Source organism: Corylus avellana, chromosome 4 (genome assembly GCF_965113065.1).
Source record: "Corylus avellana chromosome 4, dhCorAvel1.hap1.2, whole genome shotgun sequence".
Lineage (NCBI taxonomy): Eukaryota > Viridiplantae > Streptophyta > Magnoliopsida > Fagales > Betulaceae > Corylus > Corylus avellana.
The window spans coordinates 14,130,070-14,151,856 of record NC_142493.1 but is presented as its reverse complement, the minus strand read 5'-3'; the positions used below and the strand labels follow the sequence as shown (position 1 = coordinate 14,151,856).

Below are 21,787 nucleotides of genomic sequence, written 5' to 3'. Positions count from 1 at the left end.
TAGTGCATACTAGACTATTATATTATAATTTTATTTTATTTTTTAAATTTTAATTGTTTGAAATGATGCTGAACTTCCATTGCCAATATAAAGAACAAGTATATTGTCCAGCTTGGACATTACACTTTCACTAATACAACTAGGATATCTTTCATCCACACTTCTCAATGGATTGTTGCACTAAAGCCTTCCCAACTCTTCCTCTTGGAAGGTTCGGAAGATTTATAAAAGCGCTAATTTCTATGTCCACCATGTGACATATTAAAATATACGATACAGCTTGAATTCACTCTGATTGCATTCCCACCTTCTTTTCTCCCTCCTTACCCAATCTGTAGTGGAAAAGATCCACCCCCTAGCTTGCTTTGTTTTTCTGTTTTTGCTTGTTAGATGTACTTAAATAATTTTAAAAAAAAATTTAAAAAAAAAAAAGTGAAAATGCAAGGAGAGGTGGTTTTACAAAATGAGTTCCCTCCTCTTCCCCCCCACACGAAAAAAGGTGAACGAATTTTGAGAGGAAAAGCAACCAATTTCCCAGTCTAGCATTACCTTTTGAAAACTTTTGGAAAAAAAAGCTACAATAAAACCAAAACAAAATAAGATATGGAAAACTTATAAACCCTAGAAAGTCGATGCTTATTACTCTTTTTGTGCATGCAAGTGTGCGGGCGCGAGGGAGATAAATCCCACGACATTATCAAGAGGTATTTTACTATGCAAGCAAATTTATTGCATTAAGTACAACAAAATAAGAGTTTAACTAACAACTGATCACAACTAGCAAACTTATTCAACCATCTACATATTCAGACCATGGGATGATGAGGCGAGGGAACTCTTAGCTGAATTAAGTCTACAAGAACTGGTCAAAATTTAGAACTTCACTCATGCATGCTTTAGATTTAGGGTTTTGTTCTAACCACCTTGGTCATGAAGAACAAATAATGAGCATTTCTACTCCACCATCGAGTAACTGTGAATGAACCAAGACAATCATGGTGGACCGGTCACTCCAGGGAAGAGTTCGGTTAATTTATTGAAAAGATCCATAACCTGGAATTGGAAAGAAACAGGGAAAAAAAAGACATAAGTTTATTATTTTGATGAGAGAGAAATAAGGACAACTCTTGGACTAAGAAAAGAATACTAAGGACAAAGGTCAGATAAGCGGTATTAGAACAATACAAACAAGACAGGGTGGTGTGAGACAAATAATGGCTCTAAATATAATACATTTGAGACTTGAGATTGTTTTTAATTAAGGTTACTATAGGATGTATATTTTAATACTGTGAGAATTTTGAATTGGTGGATGCATAGTTTAATTTTAAAGAAAAAAATGGAGTTGAATTTGTATTCTTATAGAAGCATTAATTTAAAAGCAGATAATTTTAGGAATGAAAAATCATGTTTAAGGTAAAAAAAATGTTTGGCCTTACCTCCTTGTCATTTTGATATTTTGCAATGCTCAGTGGGTTCTGTGAACACTGGAAAGGCAACATAATGTTAGAGAGTTGGTGTTAAAGATTAAAAAAGTGCTTCAGGTAGAACATACATCCATGATTGCTGCTTGGACTCTTGGGTTTTGAAAGGCCTGGGCAACTTCAGGGTTGGCCATTATTTTTGCAATAGTTTCTTCAGGTGAAAGCCCAATTTGATCTGCAAAATGTAAAATAGAAGCAGAATTAAAAAGGGAAGTTAAAACAGAATGCTGAACATCCACCCAAAGAGGGTTTGCCTTGATTACAGAGTGTAATGGAACTTTATCCAAACAGAAATGTGATACAGAGAAAAGTAAACCTTATGAGATACTTAGAAGTATTCAATAAATTCAAGTCAAATCTCTAAAATACTCTTGTAGTAATACCAATCTTAACATAACAATGGATGGCGGGTCAAAGGTCACTGGTGCAGTTTTGTATACACATGGTTACAACTACACCCAGAAAGGTTATTATAGACATATTAAGAAAGCTCTGCTCTACCATTTTGAGTGATGAAGCAGTTAAGTGAAAGTGCTTATTTACAAAGGTACTATGCACCATTTGAATATATAATGTGAAAGATCATTTATTTTCGACAAGAGTGAGATTTCTATCCATTTGCCTCCAATTACAACCAAACTAAGAGTCTGAGTTAGTCATTGGCAATCAGATCATGCAAACCCACCATAGTGGATATCAATAGTTATTAGGGATAAATGCCCAGTCCACATGATGACACCCCCATAATCTGCAACGCTACGAGATATGACATTAAGTTTATTTTCTTGAAAACAAACAATATCCACCTTCCAATCTCTGAGCAAGTTCCTAACCTTCAGACATTTCTTCCCCTCTTTCAACTTTCAGGCTTATGAACCAAAACAAATCCACAATCTTATGAATCAAGACCACAGCTATCCTTATCAAATGCTGCTAGCTACGAATTTCAACTGGACAATGCAATTCTCTCCATGGGGGAAGGCTTTGTGGAGATTGGTTGTGGATTTTAAATATGACAGCATGTACAATGGAGGGTGGTGTTCTAATGCTGTCAATGGATCTTGCGGGGTTAGGGTGTGGAGAAATATTAGGAGGATGGAGGGATTTCTCTATATTTATTAGATTTGAGGCCGGCAATGAGTTCTAAGATCTAATTTTAGCATGATGTGTGGTGTGTGGATCAGGCATTGAAGGCAGCTTTCGGGGAGTTGTTTAGCATAACTTGTTTTTAAGGAGGCTTCAGTGGTAGATCATTTGCAATTTTTCTAATCACACTTTATAGGGGAACATCACCTTTATTAGATTAGTGCATGGCTAGGAGGTGGCTTCAATTACCTCGCTCCTTCACTTTTTGTATTCTCTTAGGTTGAAACTGTTAGTCAGATACGGCAAATATATCATATATATTTAGCCATAAATAGTCTATCTAGTTATGGCATGTTTTTGTATTATAGCTATAGTATCTTGTAATTAATAGGTAGATTTTAGTTGCCTTATTTGTTCTCCTAGATTGCTGTAATCGCTGAGATACAACCTGTAATTAGCTAGACAATTCTTATATAAAATGAGAAACCCTCACATTGAGAGGTATTCAGTACAATTGACAGAAACTAAGTGGTGTGAATAAGATTTGTTGGATTCGTTCGAAAAGGCGGATTTTTGAGGTTAGATCTTTTTACAATGGGTAAATTCCCCCTGATGACTCTCATTTTCCTTGGAAGTGCATTTGGTGGAATAAGACTCATTTGAAAATAACATTCTTTGTATGGACCATAGCTTTAGGGAAGATCCTAACTATAGATAACTTGAGAAAGAACACATCATAGTGATGAATTGGTGTTGTATGTGTAAGAAGAGTGGGGAAAACACTGATCATCTATTGCTCCATTACGAAGTAGCTAGAGAATTATGGGAATCGATCTTCCATTTATTCAAAATAGAGTGGGTCAAGCCTCAACGGGTTGTGGACTTATTGGAGAGGATAGTTTGGAAAACAATGCAATATAGAAGTTTGGAAAATGATTCGCCTGTCCTTAATGTGGTGTATTTGGAGAGACCACAATGCTCGAAACTTCAAAAATAGTTAGAGGACACTGACAATATCAAAAGACGTTATGTTCAAATCTCTTCGTGTTCGGATAGCTGCCTGCAACTGTTCTCGTTTTTCTAAATGCTTAGAATTTTTCGATATGTGTTCTTTTTGTTAATTGGATGTTTCTTTTGTCTGAAGATTTCAAGGGTGGTTAGTCTTGTGGGTGGCATCTACAAAATTATTGCTAAAGTTTTAGGTAACAGGTTGAGATTGGTATTGGAGAAGATTATTTCCAAGTCTCAGAACACTTTCATCAAGAGAAGATAATTTCTAGATTCCTGCCAATAAATAGCAGAATCAGATATGGGGAAATGGATGTGCCATGTACATTGGATATAGAAAAAGCTTATGATCACAGTAACGGGGATTTTTTGTTGTACATGTTGAGTGGTTTTGGGGAGAGATGGTGTTCTTGGATAGCTCATTGCATATGTTTAGTTCGCTTTTCTGTTTTGGTGAATGGCACTCCTACCCATTTTTTTGGTAGTTCTTGTGGTCTAAGACAGGGGATCTTACTGTTTGTTGTTGTTATGGAGACTTCAGGTAAGATGATCTCAGCTGTATTGAGGGGAGGTCTTTTATTTGGCTTTTATGTGGGGCATTGGAATGCTAGAGGGATTGATATCTCTTATCATTTGTTTGCGGACGACACCTTGATTCTCTGTGAGGTGGATTTAGATCACCTTTGTCCTCTACGGTGCTAGTTTTTATGTTTCGAAGCTATTTCGGGTCTTAAAATAGTTGCAGTTCGTTAAAGTTCTCCTTCTCTCTCATCCACTTCCGCCTGAGTGTCGGAGCGTGGGTGGCACGTGAGAGCCGGTTGGGATAGTTTTAGCTGTTTGGTGAACATCATGGCTGGGTCGAGAAGTTGGTCCGTTGAATCCAAGGTTTTTGAAGTGCTGATTAAGGCAGGGTTATCAGGGGTGAGGATTTTTGAGATAATTAAAAGATTCAGAAGGTCTATTTTCATGCAGAAGGATGAGCTAGCTTGGTTAGTGCGAATAGTGGAGGAATTGGTGACAGTGGATAACTCTGAAGTCTTTTGGGATCAATCTAGAGCTGGGTATCCTAGAATAATCGATTAGAAATGCTCTAATAGGCATGGTTATTTTCTGAAGGTAGAGGAATTTGATGGTAGAAGAAGGTGTGGCTCGATCATCATTCCAGAAGGACGTCATCGGATAGGGTGGGAACGTTTCATGGCAAACTCATCCCTCCGTGAGCACAGAGCGGTCAGTGATCCTCGAGTGGTCAGGGAAGGCAAGAACGACAAGGTAGTGAAGGAAAGGAGTTACGCGGAGACGTTGAGGTTATCGTTGAAGCCAACTGAGGAATGTTTCAATTCCTTTTTAGAACCGATTGCCAAGGTCCCAAGGTGGCTAAAAGAAGCTCCTGTAGATAGGGAAAGGCAAGTCCATGTTTATGGCAAGCAACCGTGGGTTCTGACGAAAACCCATGTTATGGCGAGGTTCCAAGGTGGTTCTGGGGTGGGTCCAACAGAGAGCCACTGTCCGGCGAGGTCTGTCCAAGAACATGCAAAGGCTGGAACGTGCAGTTTGAAGGATGGAGACAGAATGGGGGTGTCGTTTAGAGCTCCGGCGAGTAGTTCCCAAAGGCCGGCGACGGGGTCTGCATCGTTTTCTGGTCCTGACCACTTGAAGGGACGGGAGGGGATGGGGAGCCATGTTGGGCAGACCTACTCTGCTGCAAGTCTCGAGCTCCTCAACGTTAGGGAGTCATTGCAAAGGCTGAAATGGGAGTGTGATGTGGGGCTGACGAAGGTAGATTTGGTGATGAAGTTATTGGAGGACAGTGGGCTTGGGCAGGGTGTTAGAGAATTGTTTGTCCAGCAGAAATCGGCATCAGAAGGGAAGGAGATGAGTGGGTTGGAGGGCAAAGCTACAAAAACCAATAGGAAGCATAAGGTGAAGAAGAAAGTAGCTTTTAAGCCCAAAGGTGGTTTGGGCCCAGGCGTGGGCTTTAACTATAGACCAGACCACGCTGGTCTATGAGTGGGTTGGAGGGCAAAGCTACAAAAACCAATAGGAAGCATAAGGTGAAGAAGAAAGTAGCTTTTAAGCCCAAAGGTGGTTTGGGCCCAGGCGTGGGCTTTAACTATAGACCAGACCACGCTGGACCAAAAGGATTTACATCCTCAGACGTTTTGATTCCGATGCTGGAGACACAGAAAGCCCCGAAGGGCCTGCGACCAAACTTGGTAAGTTCGGCAAGCATGTCACCGTTGGCTGGAAGGGCCCTACCAGGGGGAGGGGGGGTTGGGTCAGCGGAAGGAGAAGCACCCACGGAGGTTTTCGGCTTTTCTACCAGGGAGGTGATGGGTTTCTGACCGTCGAGAAGCCCAGTAACAGGGACCCTCAAAGATCGGCGCTCGCAGCTCAGACCACTGATAAAAGGAAAACTCTGTTGACTTATTATAGGAGGAAGAAGACTGGGCCGCAGTTTTCGAACGCAGCACTGGTGGGCTCGCTAGAAGTTTCTTCGTCGGCCGGTGGACAGGGGGAAAGGGATCCTTGGGTCGAAGCCAACTTCTACTTAGGGGGTGCCGGAAACGCAATCTCTACCGGAGAAATCACAGAGCTCGCCGGAGTGTCATTTGGACATCGGTGAGGCTTGGGCAGGGGAGGACTTGGGCTCGGCCAGGGGTCAACTTTTGGCGGAATCTTCTTCTCGTCTGAATACTGGGGTGGTGGTGGTAGGGGGCTGTTTGCCGGAGGCTCCTCAGGGGGAGGCAATGAGCCTGGGATCGCCGATTCCTGTAGGACAGGAAGGTGTTGAGCGTGTGCCAGTGATGGAATTTATAGGGCTTGGAGTAGGCACGGACAGTATCTCAGGAACAGGAGGGATGGGGGAATTAGGGGCGGAGAAGGATTCTTCCAGCTGGGTAGTTGAAAGCTGCCTCAAGTTTTGCCCTAAAATTGGTGTATCTGATGAGGGGAAAAAGGAGGAGTTGGCGGGTTTGTTCAATTCTATTGAAGCATCTAGAGCGCAATGTGATTCGGACTTGGGAGGCTTTTATGCCAATGATCATGCTCTTAAAGGATTTCAGGAGCTAAAGAAATCTGGAGGTTCTAGTATTATTGGTAGGGGCCAGATGGAAATTATGCAAGGTAGGGGTTGAGGGAGGGGTCGATTGGTGGATTATGAAGCTTAACATCGTCGCATGGAATGTAAGAGGGTTGAATGCCCTCAAAAAAAGGATGAGGATAAGGGGTCTCTTGAAAGAATGAAAAGTAGATATAGTGTGCTTGATTGAGACTAAGATGGAGGATATTTCCCGTGAAGTGGTTTATAGTCTTTGGGGAGATCAACATGTGGGGTGGATGTATAAGGGGTCTAATGGGTTGTCGGGGGGGGGGGGGGTGTGTTACTGATGTGGGATAGGAGGGTGGTTGAGTGTAAGGAGGAGTGTGTGGGGCATTTCAGCCAGGCGTGTTCCTTTCAAAATGTGGAGGATAATTGGGTCTGGGCATTTGGGGGGGTGTATGGCCCAAGTGATGATGTGGAGAGAAGGGTCCTTTGAGAAGAGCTGGCTGGTTTGATGAATGTGTAGGAGATCCCTTGGTGTATTGGTGGGGATTTTAATATTGTCCGGTTTCCTAGTGAGTGCTCTAGTGTCTCTTATTATTCTTCTAGCATGATGGATTTCTCGGACTTTATATCAGAGAACAATTTGGTGGACATTCCGATGATGGGGGGTCAATTTACTTGGTCTAATAATCAAGAGAATGAGATTTGGTCTAGAATTGACCGGTTCTTGCTCTCCTCAGATTGGGAAGATCATTACCCAGCGGTGTCACAAAGAAGACTTCAACACCTGCTCTCCGATCATTTCCCTTTATTACTGGACTGTGGGGATCCTCGTGGAGGTAATAAGTGTTTCAAATTTGAAAATATGTGGCTTAAATCCGAAGGTTCTGTTGACAAGGTTAGTTTTTGGTGGGGGTCTTATTCGTTTGAAGGTTTGCCTAGTTTTGTATTAGCTAATAAGCTGAAATCCCTTAAAGTGGATTTGAAAAAGTGGAATGAGTAGGTGTTTGGTGATATTGGGAGGAAAAAGGAGTTGTTGGGAGGAATTCAGGAGTTGGATGAGATGGCAGAATCGAGAGGCTTAGCTCAAGAAGAGAAGATTAGAAAGGCAGATATGTCGAAAGAATTGGAGAATACTTTGTTGTATGAAGAAATTCATTGGCGCCAAAAATCGAGAGCTTTGTGGCTCAAGGAGGGGGATCGAAATACTCGGTTTTTTACAAGGTGGCCAACTCTCATCGAAGGTACAATCGGGTGGAAGCGCTTCGTATTGATGGTGTCTTATCTGACGATCCAGTTGAGGTAAAAGATCACATTGTGCAATATTATCAAACCTTATACTCGGAACAAAGCACTTGGAGACCTAGAATGGATAACCAACCCTTCTTGTCCATTGATGAGGAGGATAATAGGTGGTTAGAAAGAGATTTTGAGGAAAATGAGGTATGGGAGGTGGTAAAAGGTATGGAGGGTGATAAGGCACCGGGCCCGAATGGCTTTTCCATGGCTTTCTTTCAAGCTTGTTGGAGTGTAATTAAACATGATGTTATGGCGGTTTTTGCTGAGTTCCATCGTAGACGTCAATTGGTGAAGAGCTTAAATGCAACTTTTATTTCCTTGATTCCGAAAAAGGCGGATGCGGTGGAGATGAAGGATTTTCGGCCCATTAGCTTGGTGGGAGGGGTGTACAAAATTGTTTCTAAGGTACTCACCAATAGGATGAGAACTGTTTTGGGTAAGATCATTTCCAACTCTCAAAATGCTTTCATCGAGGGTCGTCAAATCCTAGATTCTGTACTCATTGCAAATGAATTTGTGAATAGTCGTATAAAATCCAGGGTGCCAGGTGTTCTTTGTAAATTGGAATTGGAAAAGGCTTATGACCGTGTAAATTGGGACTTTGTTATGTATTTGCTGCATCGGTGTGGTTTTGGAAAGAGGTGGAGGGATTGGATAGAGTGGTACATTACGTCGGTAAGATTCTCCATCCTTGTGAACGGTTCTTCGGAAGGCTTCTTTAACAGCTTGCGGGGAATACGGCAAGGGGATCCTTTCTCTCTGCTACTCTTTGTGCTTGTTATGGAGGCCTTGAGTAAGATGGTGAATGCGACAGTTAACCAAGGCCTTTTGACTGGTTTTTCGGTGTGAGATAGGGTCTTCTCAGAGTTGGTGGTTACTCACTCGTTATTTGCTGATGATACTTTGATTTTTTGTGAAGCTTCTCCCGAACAGACACGGTATGTGCGCCTCATTCTTTTATGTTTTGAAGCTGTTTCGGGGTTGAGAGTTAATCTGGGAAAGTCAAAGATTGTGGCTATTGGTGAGGTGGAGAACATTGGGGCTTTAGCTAATATCCTTGGGTGTAGTGTTGCCAATATGCCTATGAAGTATTTGGGTCTGCCTCTTGGGGCGTTGTATAAGGATACGGCTATGTGGAATGATGTGATCAAAAAGATGGAGCATCAGATGGCAGGTTGGAAGAGAATGTATCTCTCTAAGGGAGGCCGTTTAACTCTCATTAAGAGTACGTTGTCTAATCTTCCGACTTACTTTTTGTCTTTGTTTCCAATTCCCATGAGTGTAGCAAAAAGGCTTGAGAAAATCCAAAGAGACTTCTTGTGGGGAGGGATGGGAGATGAGCCTAAGTTGCATCTTGTAAGTTAGAATCAAGTCTGTCGTCCCCTGCACTCCGGTGGTCTGGGCATCTGAACGATGCATCAGTTTAATCAAGCTCTCTTTGGGAAATGGCTTTGGAGATATGCAAATGAGGGTGAGGCTCTCTGGTACAAGATTATCAAAGCTAAGTACGAAGACCAAGATGGTGGGTGGTGCACGAAGGAGGTTTCGGGCTCTCATGGGGTGGGTTTATGGAAGCATATTCGACAAGGTTGGAACTTCTTTGCTAAAGGTATTCAGTTTGAAGTGGGGGTGGGTTCGAAAGTGCGCTTCTGGCATGACATTTGGTGTGGGGAAATTTCTTTGAAGCAGGCTTTCCCGTCCCTATTCAGTATTGCTAGATATAAAGAAGCTTGGGTGAAGGATAACTTTACTTGGAGGAATGGGGTTGTCGAGTGGAATGTCATTTTTATGCGGCCAATCCAGGATTGGGAGATGGACATAATTTCCTCTTTCTATGTACGATTATACTCTTGCAAGATCTCCATGGGTACTATGGATCGTATTTGTTGGTCCTCGTCTACGAAGGGTAAGTTCGAGGTTAAGTCGCTCTTCAAGGCCTTGTCCAACTTTGATCATGAGGTGTTTCCTTGGAAGAGTATTTGGCACACCAAGGTGCCTCTCCGAGTGGCTTTTTTCGAATGGACCGTGGCCCTAGGCAAAATCTTAACTCACGATAATTTGCAGAAGAGGAACCTTGTAGTAGTGGAGTGGTGTTGTATGTGCAAGAAGACAGGAGAGTCAGTCGATCATGTACTTCTCTACTATGAGATCGCAAGTGTTCTTTGGCACTCCATTTTTAGTCGGTTTGGGTTGCATTGGGTCATGCCTTGCAGGGTAAGGGACTTGTTCGATTGCTGGTGGTCGGGAGGACGTTCTCGAAGCGCGGTAGTGTGAAAGATGATCCCTCTTTGTCTTATGTGGTGTATTTGGAATAAAAGAAATGCTAGATGTTTTGAGAACTTCACTAGGACTGTAGAGGAAATTTCTCATATTTTCTACTTTACTCTCTACTCTTGGACGGCCGCTTGGCTTGCTCCTTTAACGATTAGTTTTTCTGATTGCCTTTTTCATTTCTTTCCCTCTTAGGCGCTTTCTTTATACTCCAATGTATGTGGTTGCGCCCCCCTGCGCTTTGCTTTATATCATTATTACTTATCAAAAAAAAGAATTGGTCCCTGTTAGTAATGTCAATAATGTAGAAGATCTGGCATGCATCTGGGTTGCAAGGTTTCATCTTTGCCTAAAAAGTATCTTGGTCTTCTGTTGGGTTCTTTTTTTAAGGCCAAATCTATTTGGGATGGCATTATTGAGAAGATTGAGTGTCGTTTGGCTAGTTAGAAGCAGGTGTACCTGTCTAAAGGAGGTAGGATAATCTTGATTAAGAGTACCTTGTCTAATCTACCTACTTATTTCTTCTCTTTTTGCCCTCTCGGTTAGAGTTGCTAGGTGCATTGAGAAGTTACAACGAGATTTCCTTGCTTTTTTTTTTTTATAGGTAATCAAAGTGCTTAATAAAAAAAAGTGTAAGGCACCCCTAAGTACACCGAAAGTATACACAAGGATACCAAGCAAAAGAAAAAAAAAAAAAAAGACCCAAAACCCACAAAACCCAAGACCCACAAAACAAAACCAACACCCCACCAAAAAAGACCTACAAACTCTTGCATTTACCGCGATTGGAACCCTCATAATTGATAGAACTCTCCAAGCTCTTCCATTCGCTCATTCCTTCTAACTTAGAAGCACAAACGGACTTCAATGATTCTCCCACCTCTGAGAGAGGTGGGACCACCCCTGGCCTAAACAGGGAAGGGGGATCACTAGACAAACCCTCCAAAACCTGAGAAAATGACCAAAAACCCGACGAGAACAGCAAAAGAGCAACTGCTTCATCCACTGCCCTTTTGGACAGCCTTGGGGGCGACTCACACAAGATCCGATCCAAGGGCATTGCAGGGAGGAAAAACACCCAAGGGGAAAGGATAGTCATCTTCCATCCTAATGTCCCCATTATCCTTATAAGTTACAACGAGATATCTTGTGGGAAGATTTGAGTGAAGAGTTCTCACTTGTTAAGTTGGCCCAAGGTATGTTCTCTAATTTCTAGGGGTTTTTTAGGGGTCCGATATTTGCTTGTGTTCTACTGGACTTTTCCAAGGGAGTCGTAATGGTGTTGTGTGTATGAGAGAGAGGCTTTGTGGAGAATGGTGATGGACTTTAAATATGGTATTCAATGGGGTGGGTGGTGTTCTAAAGAAGTTAAGTGGATCACATGGAATTGGTCTTTGGAAATTCATTAGTAGGAGTTTTTTTTTTTTGATAAGTAACAACCAGTCTTATTAAAAGCGTAAGGTGCCCCAAAGTACACATGGAATATACAAAAGGAATCACCTAACTAGAAAGGGAAAAGCGAACAAGAAAATCACCATCATTAATCGACAATGGGGACACAAACACTACAGTCCAAAGATACAATGTATGAAAACAAGAGGATAAAATGTCCTTCGAGGACCTCTCCCAATCCTCAAAGCACCTATTGTTTTTTTCCCTCCATAAACACCAAAAGAGGCAAGTAGGCACCATCTTCCAGACCGCGGCACTCCTCCGCATTCCAAAAAACCACCAACAGGCAAACAAATCGAAAACCAGTCTAGGTATAACTCAAGACATCCCAAAACGACTAAGCTACCTCACAATGAAGAATATGGTCCACCGTCTCTTCACTTCTCTTACACATGCAACATCTATTCATCACAATAACATGTCACTTTCTGAGATTATCTTTTTTTTTTTGATAGGTAAGTAACTGATATTATTAAAAGCGTGAGGCGCCCCAAAGTACACTGGAAGTATACAACTAGGAACACCTAACTAGAAGGGGAAAAGCGTACAAGGAAATCATCATAGCTAATCGAAACCGGAAAAACATATGCTACAGTCCAGAGATAGAGAGTATGGAAACAATAGGCTAAAGTGTCCTCAAAAGACCTCTCCACATCCTCGAAACACCTATTATTTCTCTCTCTCCATATACACCAAAAAAGGATTCTGAGATTATCTAAAGCTAGGATTTTGCCCAGAGCTGCCAACCAAGCAAAAAAGACTGCCCTTGGAGGAGCCTATGTCCGTCACACACTCTTTCATGAGAAGCGCCTATCTTCAGTATAAGCCAAGGAGTAAAAATGGAACTTGACCTAGGAAAAGGCCTCTTTTGGAGAAGATCCACCACAATCTATCTTCACACCCTCGTCTCACTATGACTAAATGCAACACCTGGAGAAAGGAGGCAAAGGCTTCCAATTCCTAGTCATGTGCCTCTCTAGAAAATCTGACATTCCATTGATTGGATTCACCAACAACTCCATATTAGCCGCAACTGAGGCATCCTTCGCACAAGCAATACCAAATAAAACTGGAAAAGCTACCTTAAGAACCATATCTCCACACCACAAATTATGCCAAAAAGCTACTGCTAGTCCCATCCCCCACCTCATGTCTAGTAAAGCCTTTGAGAGTCTCCCACCAATTGCGCGTTCCTTCTCCTTCTGTATGAGTCCTTGCCTAACAGACTGGGCTTTTTTGGATCCCTTCCTATTGCATGGGCAATTCTTGAGCCCTTTTCTTCTTGCAAAGGCCCTCTAGCCTCCAAACTTTTAAGCACCAAGTCCAGCCCCTTGAGACCAACGTCAATTTCCTCTTTAGCAAGAGAGGAATTTTTGAGGATTTTAGATTCAAGGTGGGTGATCGTTCAAAGATTAGATTTTGGCATGATGTATAGTATGAGGAGTAACACCTTAAGGTAGCATTTTCAAAGTTGTTTAGTATTGCCGGCATTAGGGAGGTCTTTGTAGCGGATCACCTTTAGTTATCTAATGGCTTTCCTCAATGGAATGTTTTTTTTTTTGATAAGTAAAAGGCATTATATAAAAAGCGCAAGGGGCGCAACCCATGTACACAGGAAGTATACAAAAGAGCCCACTACACGAGCTTCAAACTGAAAAAGACGCACATAGATCGATAAACTCCGTAAGCGTTGTAGCTTGCGAAGAAAACCCCATGACCCTCCAAGAGTAGAGTGTTTGGATCACCCTTTTCTTCAAATCTATAATTCCCATTTCACGATCCTCAAAGCTCCGCGCATTCCTTTCTCTCCATAATGACCACATTACACACAAAGGAGCCATCCTCCAAATGTACATGACTGTCCGCTTTCCCCTTTGCCCTCCCCAACTCCCCAAGCATTCCTTCAAACTCCCAGGCATCACCCACGTTATACCAAAGAGTTGGAGAATCATGTTCCATACCTCAACAGCAGTTTCGCAATGCACTAAAAGGTGATCAATAGATTCGCCACTCTTCTTGCACATACAACACCATTCCGTCACAATGATGTTCTTCTTCCGTAGGTTGTCCAATGTTAGAATTTTCCCCATAACTGCCGTCCATACGAAAAAAGCCACCCTCGGTGGAGCTTTACTCTTCCAAATAAGTTTCCATGGACCATCCACCGGGGCTGAATTTATTTTCACCTTGTAGAAAGACTTCACCTCAAAAATTTTCCTCTTTGAAGGCATCCAACAAATTTTATCTACCCCACCTTGCCTTACTTGTTGGGAATACAGCAATTCGAAGAATCTCGAAACCTCTTCCAATTCCCAATCATGGACATGTCGAATAAATCGAACATTCCAATAGATAACTCCATTTACCCTCTCCATATTCTCCTCTACCCATGCCTCCTTTTCACATGCAATATTGAATAAAGCAGGAAACAAATTCTGTAGTGATGCCTCCCCACACCACACATCCTTCCAAAACAACACACGAGACCCGTTTCCTACCTCAAATCGCACATGTTGCTGAAACTCATCCCATCCCTTTCGGATACTTTTCCACAATCCCACCCCATATGACCCTCCTACCTCCTTGGTACACCAATCACCCCTCATCACCTCATATTTTGTCTCCACTAATTTCCTCCACCATGCATCTCTTTCAAATGCAAATCTCCACAACCATTTACCCAATAAGGCTCGATTAAATTGTGTCAAATTCTTTACCCCTAATCCCCCCGCCTCCACAGGCATACAAATGTTGGACCATCGGACCAAATGGAATTTGAACTCATCTCCGACACCTCCCCATAGAAAATCTCTTTGCATTTTTTCGAGCCGTTTCGCCACATTCACTGGGATTTGAAACAACGATAAATAGTATGTGGGTATACTAGATAGCGTACTCTTGATCAACGTTATTCGCCCCCCCTTGGATAAATACATTCGCTTCCACCCCGCCAATTTCATCTCCATCTTCTCTATAACCTTATTCCATATAGCAGGGTCCTTACTATGAGCCCCCAAAGGCAATCCCAAATATATAAATGGTATAGAATCCACACCACAACCAAGTGTATTTGCCAATCCTTCTACATCTTCCACCATACCAATAGGCGCAATTACAGACTTTGATAAATTTATTTTCAACCCCGCAACCGCTTCAAAGCACAACAACAAACATCGCAAATTCCGAAGTTGTTCCACCTTTGGCTCACAAAAAATAATAGTATCATCAGCAAAGAGTAAATGCGACACTTCCATTACCTCATTAAGCTGCGAACCCACTGAGAAGCCAGCCATAAGCTCTCTCTCCGCCATTGCCTTCATCATCCTACTGAACGCCTCCATCACCAACACAAATAACAAAGGGGACAAAGGATCCCCTTGTCTCACTCCCCGAGAACTACCAAAAAAATCTGTCGGTGTTCCATTAATGAGCACTGAAAATCTTACAGTAGAGACACAATGCCGAATCCACGCTCTCCACCTTTCCCCGAAACCACATTTCTCCAACATATACAATAAAAAATCCCAGTTGACATGGTCATATGCCTTCTCCAGATCTAACTTGCAAATAATACCTGGTTCCCCAGATCGAATCCGACTATCCACACATTCATTTGCCATTAAAACAGAGTCTAAAATTTGCCTGCCAGGTATAAAAGCATTTTGGGTATGTGACACGAGCTTCCCCATGACAGAATTCAACCGACTAACCAACACCTTTGAGATTATCTTATACACCCCGCTTACCAGGCTAATAGGTCGAAAATCCCTTACGTCCACCGCTCCAGCTTTTTTTGGAATAAGTGCTACAAAAGTAGCATTAATGCTCTTTTCGAATTTACCACTTTCATGGAATTCCTTGAAAACCGCCATCAAGTCCTCCTTAATAACCTCCCAACATTTCTGATAAAACGCCATGGTAAAGCCATCCGGTCCAGGTGCCTTATCACCCTGCAAATTCCTCACCACCGCCCAAATCTCCTCTTCCTCAAAATCTCTCTCCATCCACAACCGCTCCCCTTCCTCAATAGAGTTGATATGTTCTATCAGAGGATCTAATAATGTGGTTGGTCTCTCCTGGCACTGCTCAGAATACAACATTTTATAAAAATGCACAATATGATCTTGTATAGCTGCCGGATCCTCTGTCCTTCTCCCACCCACCATCATTGCTGCAACTGTGTTGTTTCTTTTGTGTGAGTTTGCCAACCTATGAAAGAACTTCGTATTCCGATCGCCCTCTTTTAGCCACAAAGCTCTAGATTTCTGCCTCCAACTCATTTCTTCTTGTAAGAGTGTCTTCTCTAAGTTTTGAGAGCATTCATCTCGCCGAAGTATCTCCTCCTCCGTTAATTCTCTGCTTTCTATTATTCTGTCCAGCCCACCCAAAACCTCCTCCAACTCCTTTTTACGTTTGCCTATGTCTCCAAAAACCTCCACATTCCATTTTTTGAGGTCCCCTTTCAAGGCTTTCAACTTTCGGGCCAGCACATAGCTAGGGTTACCATCAAAAAAATAGGAATTCCACCAATTCTTGACCTGCTCCACAAACCCCTCCGCTTGTAGCCACATGTTTTCGAACCTAAATGGTAGACGACCCCTTCTTCCAATTCCACACTCCAACAACACTGGAAAATGATCGGATAAGACTCTAGGCAATCTTTTTTGACATACATCTGGATAGTGTTCCTCCCATTCTGTGGAGACCAGAAATCTGTCAAGTCTGGACCCTGCACGCCTATTAGACCATGTAATCCGCCCTCCTACCATTGGAAGATCGATAAGCCCATGCTCGAAGATAAAATCAGCAAATTCGGTCATTGCTTGGGTTTGTCTTGTAGCCCGCAATCGTTCCCCAATACTGCGCACGACATTAAAATCCCCTCCCACACACCAAGGTCGATCCCACACATTAATTACACCTCCCAGTTCATCCCAACAGTTGCTTCGGATACTAGCGTCCGTTGGCCCATACACGCCCGCAAAAGCCCATTCAAAATTTTCCGTGACACTTCGGAAAACACATGCTACTATAAAATGCCCTACACATTCCTCAACTTTCTCCACCACTCGTCTATCCCACATTAACAAAATACCTCCCGATGCACCGGTAGCTCTCAAATACAACCAACCAACATGATTACACCCCCATACACTCCGAATCACCTCAATATTAATGATCTCCATTTTTGTCTCCTGTAAACACACAATATCCGCTTTCCACTCTCGTAGTCTCCGCCTAATCTTCACTCTTTTCTCCGGCTCATTCATGCCTCGTACATTCCAAGTAATTATTTTTGGCTTCATTGACAAGATTTTCCAGCCCTCCCTTAAACATTCTCTTTCCGCGATCCTTTCACATCATAGTTCACTGTGCTTTCCAATCGCTTTAATTCCCGACTACCTCGATTCCCCACTTTAGCAATCCCCGGGTGTCCACTGCCCTTTCGCCCATTTGCTCTATTGTTCTCAATGATAGTAAACAGAGCCAGCAGCTCCTCCTCATGCCCTCAATGGAATGTTAATTTCATTAGAGCAGCGCAAGATTAGGAGATGGATTTCTTTACTTCATTCTTCAATCAGTTGTATTCCGTCAGATTGAGACTTGGCGGTGAGAATAAGATTTTTTAGGTTCCTTTCATGAGTTGTTTGATGTAAGATCATTTTCAATTCCCCATGTTAACACTCCTTTCCCTTGGAGGAGTATTTGGCACAATAAGGTCTGCTTAAGAGTGACTCTCTTTGCTTGGTTGGCCGCTTTAGGTAATATCTTCCCTATGAATAATTTAAGAAAGAAGTAGATCATTGTGGTTGATTGGTGTTGCATGCGTAAGAAGAGTGAGGAAATCATAGACCACCTTTTACTCCATTGCAAGATAGCTAGTGCTTTATGAAACTCTATCTTCGGTTTCTTTGGCTTAGCAAGGGTCATGCCCCCTGCCAAGTGCTAGATCTCCTTGTTTGTTGGAGAGAAAAGTTTGGTAGAAAGTGAAGCTGTTTAAAAGATGATTCCACACTGCTTGATTTGGTGCATTTGGAGATATAGAAATTATCAAAACTTTAAAGATAGAGATAGGACGGCGGTGAAGTTAAAGGCTTAATATTCCTAGTTTTCATAAATTTTTTTGATATTTTTTCCTTTTCTAGTTAGGTGTCTCTTGTATACTGCTCGTGTACTTTGGTGCGTCTTTTAGCGCTTCTAATGAATTTGTTAGTAGTCAAAAAGCTTCCCACGTACTTGGGTTGCGCATCTCATTTTAATGATTGTAATATCTGGAGTAGAGTTCACTTTCCACATTATATTAACATATTTTGTACTCTAGACAAACTTAACTTGATAATTTATAATTTCATCAGTCTCGAAAGACTTCAGATTCTCCAGCCATATAAAATTTAATTTTGAAAGATACCAGCAATTCATATCTGGATTAATGGTAAGGGAGAAATAATCTGAAATACACAAATACACATTTTAATAAGTATGTACACAATAACTCAAAGCAGATACAGCCAAGAAATTCTCAATTATGTGAAGAGCCAAAAAAAAAAAAAAAAAAAAGTACCTAAACGCTAACAGACCTCAAAGGAAATTTTGTATTTATTAAGTCAGCAAAGAACAGCAAAAGACTTGACTTATTCTAGCAGGATGGTCCTGGATAATCAAAGAACTCGGTTCACGTATATCATAAATTTTTATTTTATTTTTTATTTTTTTAAAAGGACCAGAAGATAAAAACTCAATCATGCAACCATCATCCGACTGAAATAACCCTAATGCAAAATGAACAGGACATCCAAAACTTCTAAAAAATGTATGGAACATTGAATATAGAGCAGAGAGTAGTTCAATTAGAACTTACCAAACTGCTGCTTAACATCAGGACTGTTAAGATCAAAATTTTTCAAGGAATCCATCATTCTCTTGTCCCATTCGCTGCTTCCGGTCATATTATTCCTGCAAAAAAATATTAAGTATGGGAAAGGAATTAAGAACCATCACAAATTAGAAAATATTTTAGGCTATCAGATCATAATATAACTACCGAGAGAACTGCAACCTACTGGGCCAAAAGAGAACATTTTTTTTTGATAAGTTATTATGTTATATCAAAAGCGCAGAGGGGCGCAACCCATATACACGGGAAGTATAAATAGAGAGCGCCTAAGAGGGAGAGAAATGAAAGAGGAAGTCAAATACCAAAAGGGAACATAGTAATAAATCAGTAATAAACATTACACCAAATACTAAAAAATATTTCTATAATCACAAAATCATAAAATAATAAAAAATATCTACCCTGGGAGGTCTCTCACCACGTCAGCATGAATCTCTCTCTCATCCCAGCGGCGCGTGAGGAACAGTGATGGTGCATGTGTGAATTCTGATTAGTGTTCAGGCAGTGTAGGTAGAGGGTCATCGAGTTTTGATCGGAAAAATGGGTTATCTAGGGTATTTCTATGTAGAAACCAAATCTTTTGAGATTAGATTGAATGTGCAAAGCGGAGTCCAATTGGCGGAGAAATGGGTTATCTGGGGTATTTCTATGTAGAAACCAAATCTTTTGAGATTAGATTGAATGTGCAAGGTGGAGTCCAATTGGCGGAGAAGAGTCGGGGAAAAACACGAGACGTGATCATGGCATGGCCAACCATCTTCTGGTTAGTGAGTGTCTGGGACTATTTGACAAATATTGAGATCGTTCGTGACAATTGGAGGACTTTTCGATTTGGTAGCTTTTCATACGTGATGCAGCGAAGAAAGAATTCCCACGGCAATTACCTGGAGTTTTCGGAATATGGTGGGAAGGGATGGAGGAGTTTTGTGATTATACCGGAGGGGAATGAAGGGAAGGGATGGAAAGATTGCCGATCGCAATTGCAGCGGCTAAAGTTACACTTTGAGAAGAATAGAGAAGGGGTGATCAATGGGGAGGAGTCGGAGGGGAAGATACAAACAGGACTGGCGAGCGGAGGGACCAAAGCGATGCCACCGGCGAGGACCCAAAACCAGCAGATGGGGCTTCAAAACCGGCTTTCCTATGCAGCGGCGGTGGTTGAGGAAAAAATCACGGCCGGCAATTTTGGTACACAGGCAGCCGGTGAGGGTGATCCCAAACTAAGTAAGGAAGGTGCGCAAATTCTGGAGATCACGTCCTGCAGCAAAAGGAAATTATGGCGCCACACAACCTGGAGGATATCACGAGCATTAAGGAGATATTGCTTTCCTTACAAAAACAGATAGCCAGCTGTCTATCTAAGCTAGAGCAGGGCTGTGGGACTAAGGGGCTGGAGATGGGCTGGGGGAATAAGGGGGCAGGAGCTGGGCTGGGGGAATGGGTTGAAGGACTGGGCTCCAAGAGGGGAGAACGAGAATGGGCTTGATCAGTCCAAAATCCAAATTGGTTGTGGAGCCGGTAGATAAACCCACAAGACTTCAAATAATAAATAGGTATCGTAAGATATACGTACGCCCCCAGAAACAGAAGATGGCGCCCAAAAACTATGGAACACATGTACCAACCGGTGATTGCAGTATTGCTGGCGACTGATCAAAGTGGGACACTGGAGCAACTAAAGGAGTTTCTCGGCACAGAACATGCCGATGAGAAGGACCACACGTACCAACCGATGACTGCAGAATCGCCGGCGACTGATCGGAATGAGACCCCAGAGCAACTAAAGGAGTTTCTCGGCACAAAACACGCCGATGAGAAGGAAGGACAAGCTGGGCAGGCTGAAAACAAGACAGAGATGGCCGAAGATGGTACTAGAGAAGGCCTAGACCTTGCCGGCTTTGTTTTCATGGCACCAGAGACGGTGACAGGAGGTAAGGTGGCAACAGGGGTAGCAGAGTAGGGTGAGTCTGAAGCAGACAGGGCCGAAGAGGGGAGCACAAAACAATTGGGAGATATTTAAGCTATGGGTCAGTTTGTGGGTAAGTTTTCGAAAATGCCAGAACTCACTGGAAAGACCGCCGGAGACATACAGGCGACAACTAAGGCACCCGGCGGTGCAGAAACTACCGGCGAGGTGGGGCTGGTTGTGGTGACACTTATGGAGCAGTCTAAAGGTTTGGAAGTTGAAGAAATGGTAGAGGCGAGGGTGGCCAAGCAGTGTCTGGACGTTGGTGAGGGGGTTGGTGCAATAATAGAAAGGGTTGGACTACTAGATGAAATGGGGAAGGGCAGAGTTTTTAGATATTCCACCCCTAGCCATTATGGGAGCGGGAGAAACTCAGCCTGTGTCTCCGGATTGGGTATTAGAACGGGTGCTAGAATTGGGACTCAAGTGTGATGGGCATGAGGAGGAGTTGCTGGCATTGTTTATTGCCATCGAGACCAATAGAGCAAATGGGCGAAGGGGTAGTGGTCAACAGGGGAATGATAAAGTGGGGAATCGAGGTAGTCGTGAATTAAAGTGGTTGGAAAGCACAATGAACTATAATGTGAAGGGATCGCGTAAAGTGAATGGAAAACGGAGGGCTGGAAAATCTTGTTAATGAAGCCAAAAATAATTTTGTGGAATGTGCGAGGTATGAATGAGCCAAAGAAAAGAGTGAAGATTAGGAGGAGACTAAGAGAGTGGAAGGCGAATATTGTGTGCTTACAGGAGACAAAAATGGAGGTTATTAATATTGAGGTGATTCGGAGTGTGTGGGGGTGTAATCATGTTGGTTGGCTATACTTGAGAGCTACGGGTGCATCCAGAAGTATTTTATTAATGTGGGATAGACTAGTGGTGGAGAAGGTTGAGGAATGTGTAGGGCATTTTGTAGTAGCCTATCTTCCGAAGTGTCACAAAAAATTTTGAATGGGCTTTTGCTGGTGTTTATGGGCCAAATGATGCTAGTATCAGAAGCAATTTTTGGGATGAACTAGGAGGTGTAATGAATGTGTGGGATCGACCTTGGTGTGTGGGAGGGGATTTTAATGTCGTGCGCAACCCTGGAGAACGATTACGGGCTACAAGACAAACGCAAGCAATGACTGCTTTTGCTGATTTTATTTTTGAGCATGGGCTTATCGATCTTCCAATGGTAGGAGGGCGGATCACATGGTCTAATAGGCGTGCAGGGTCCAGACTTGATAGATTTTTGATTTCTACAGAATGGGAGGAACGCTATCCAAATGTATGCCAAAAAA

General features: G+C 42.5%; 1 protein-coding gene across 2 annotated transcripts in view; it reads right to left on the bottom strand.

Moving 5' to 3' along the window:
- Positions 1 to 676: 676 nt before the first annotated feature.
- Positions 677 to 21,787, bottom strand: part of TIC40 (hydroxyproline-rich glycoprotein family protein) — a 61,245-nt gene continuing 40,134 nt past the window's right edge. For both annotated transcript variants that reach the window (XM_088515728.1, XM_088515729.1), the window contains exons 11-14: positions 18,506 to 18,600; positions 1,556 to 1,659; positions 1,440 to 1,487; positions 677 to 1,053 (exon numbers count right to left, since the gene is read on the bottom strand). In XM_088515728.1, coding sequence (XP_088371854.1) covers positions 994 to 1,053; positions 1,440 to 1,487; positions 1,556 to 1,659; positions 18,506 to 18,600 — 307 coding nt within the window. In that variant the 3' untranslated portion in view covers positions 677 to 993. The remainder of the gene's footprint in view (positions 1,054 to 1,439; positions 1,488 to 1,555; positions 1,660 to 18,505; positions 18,601 to 21,787) is intronic.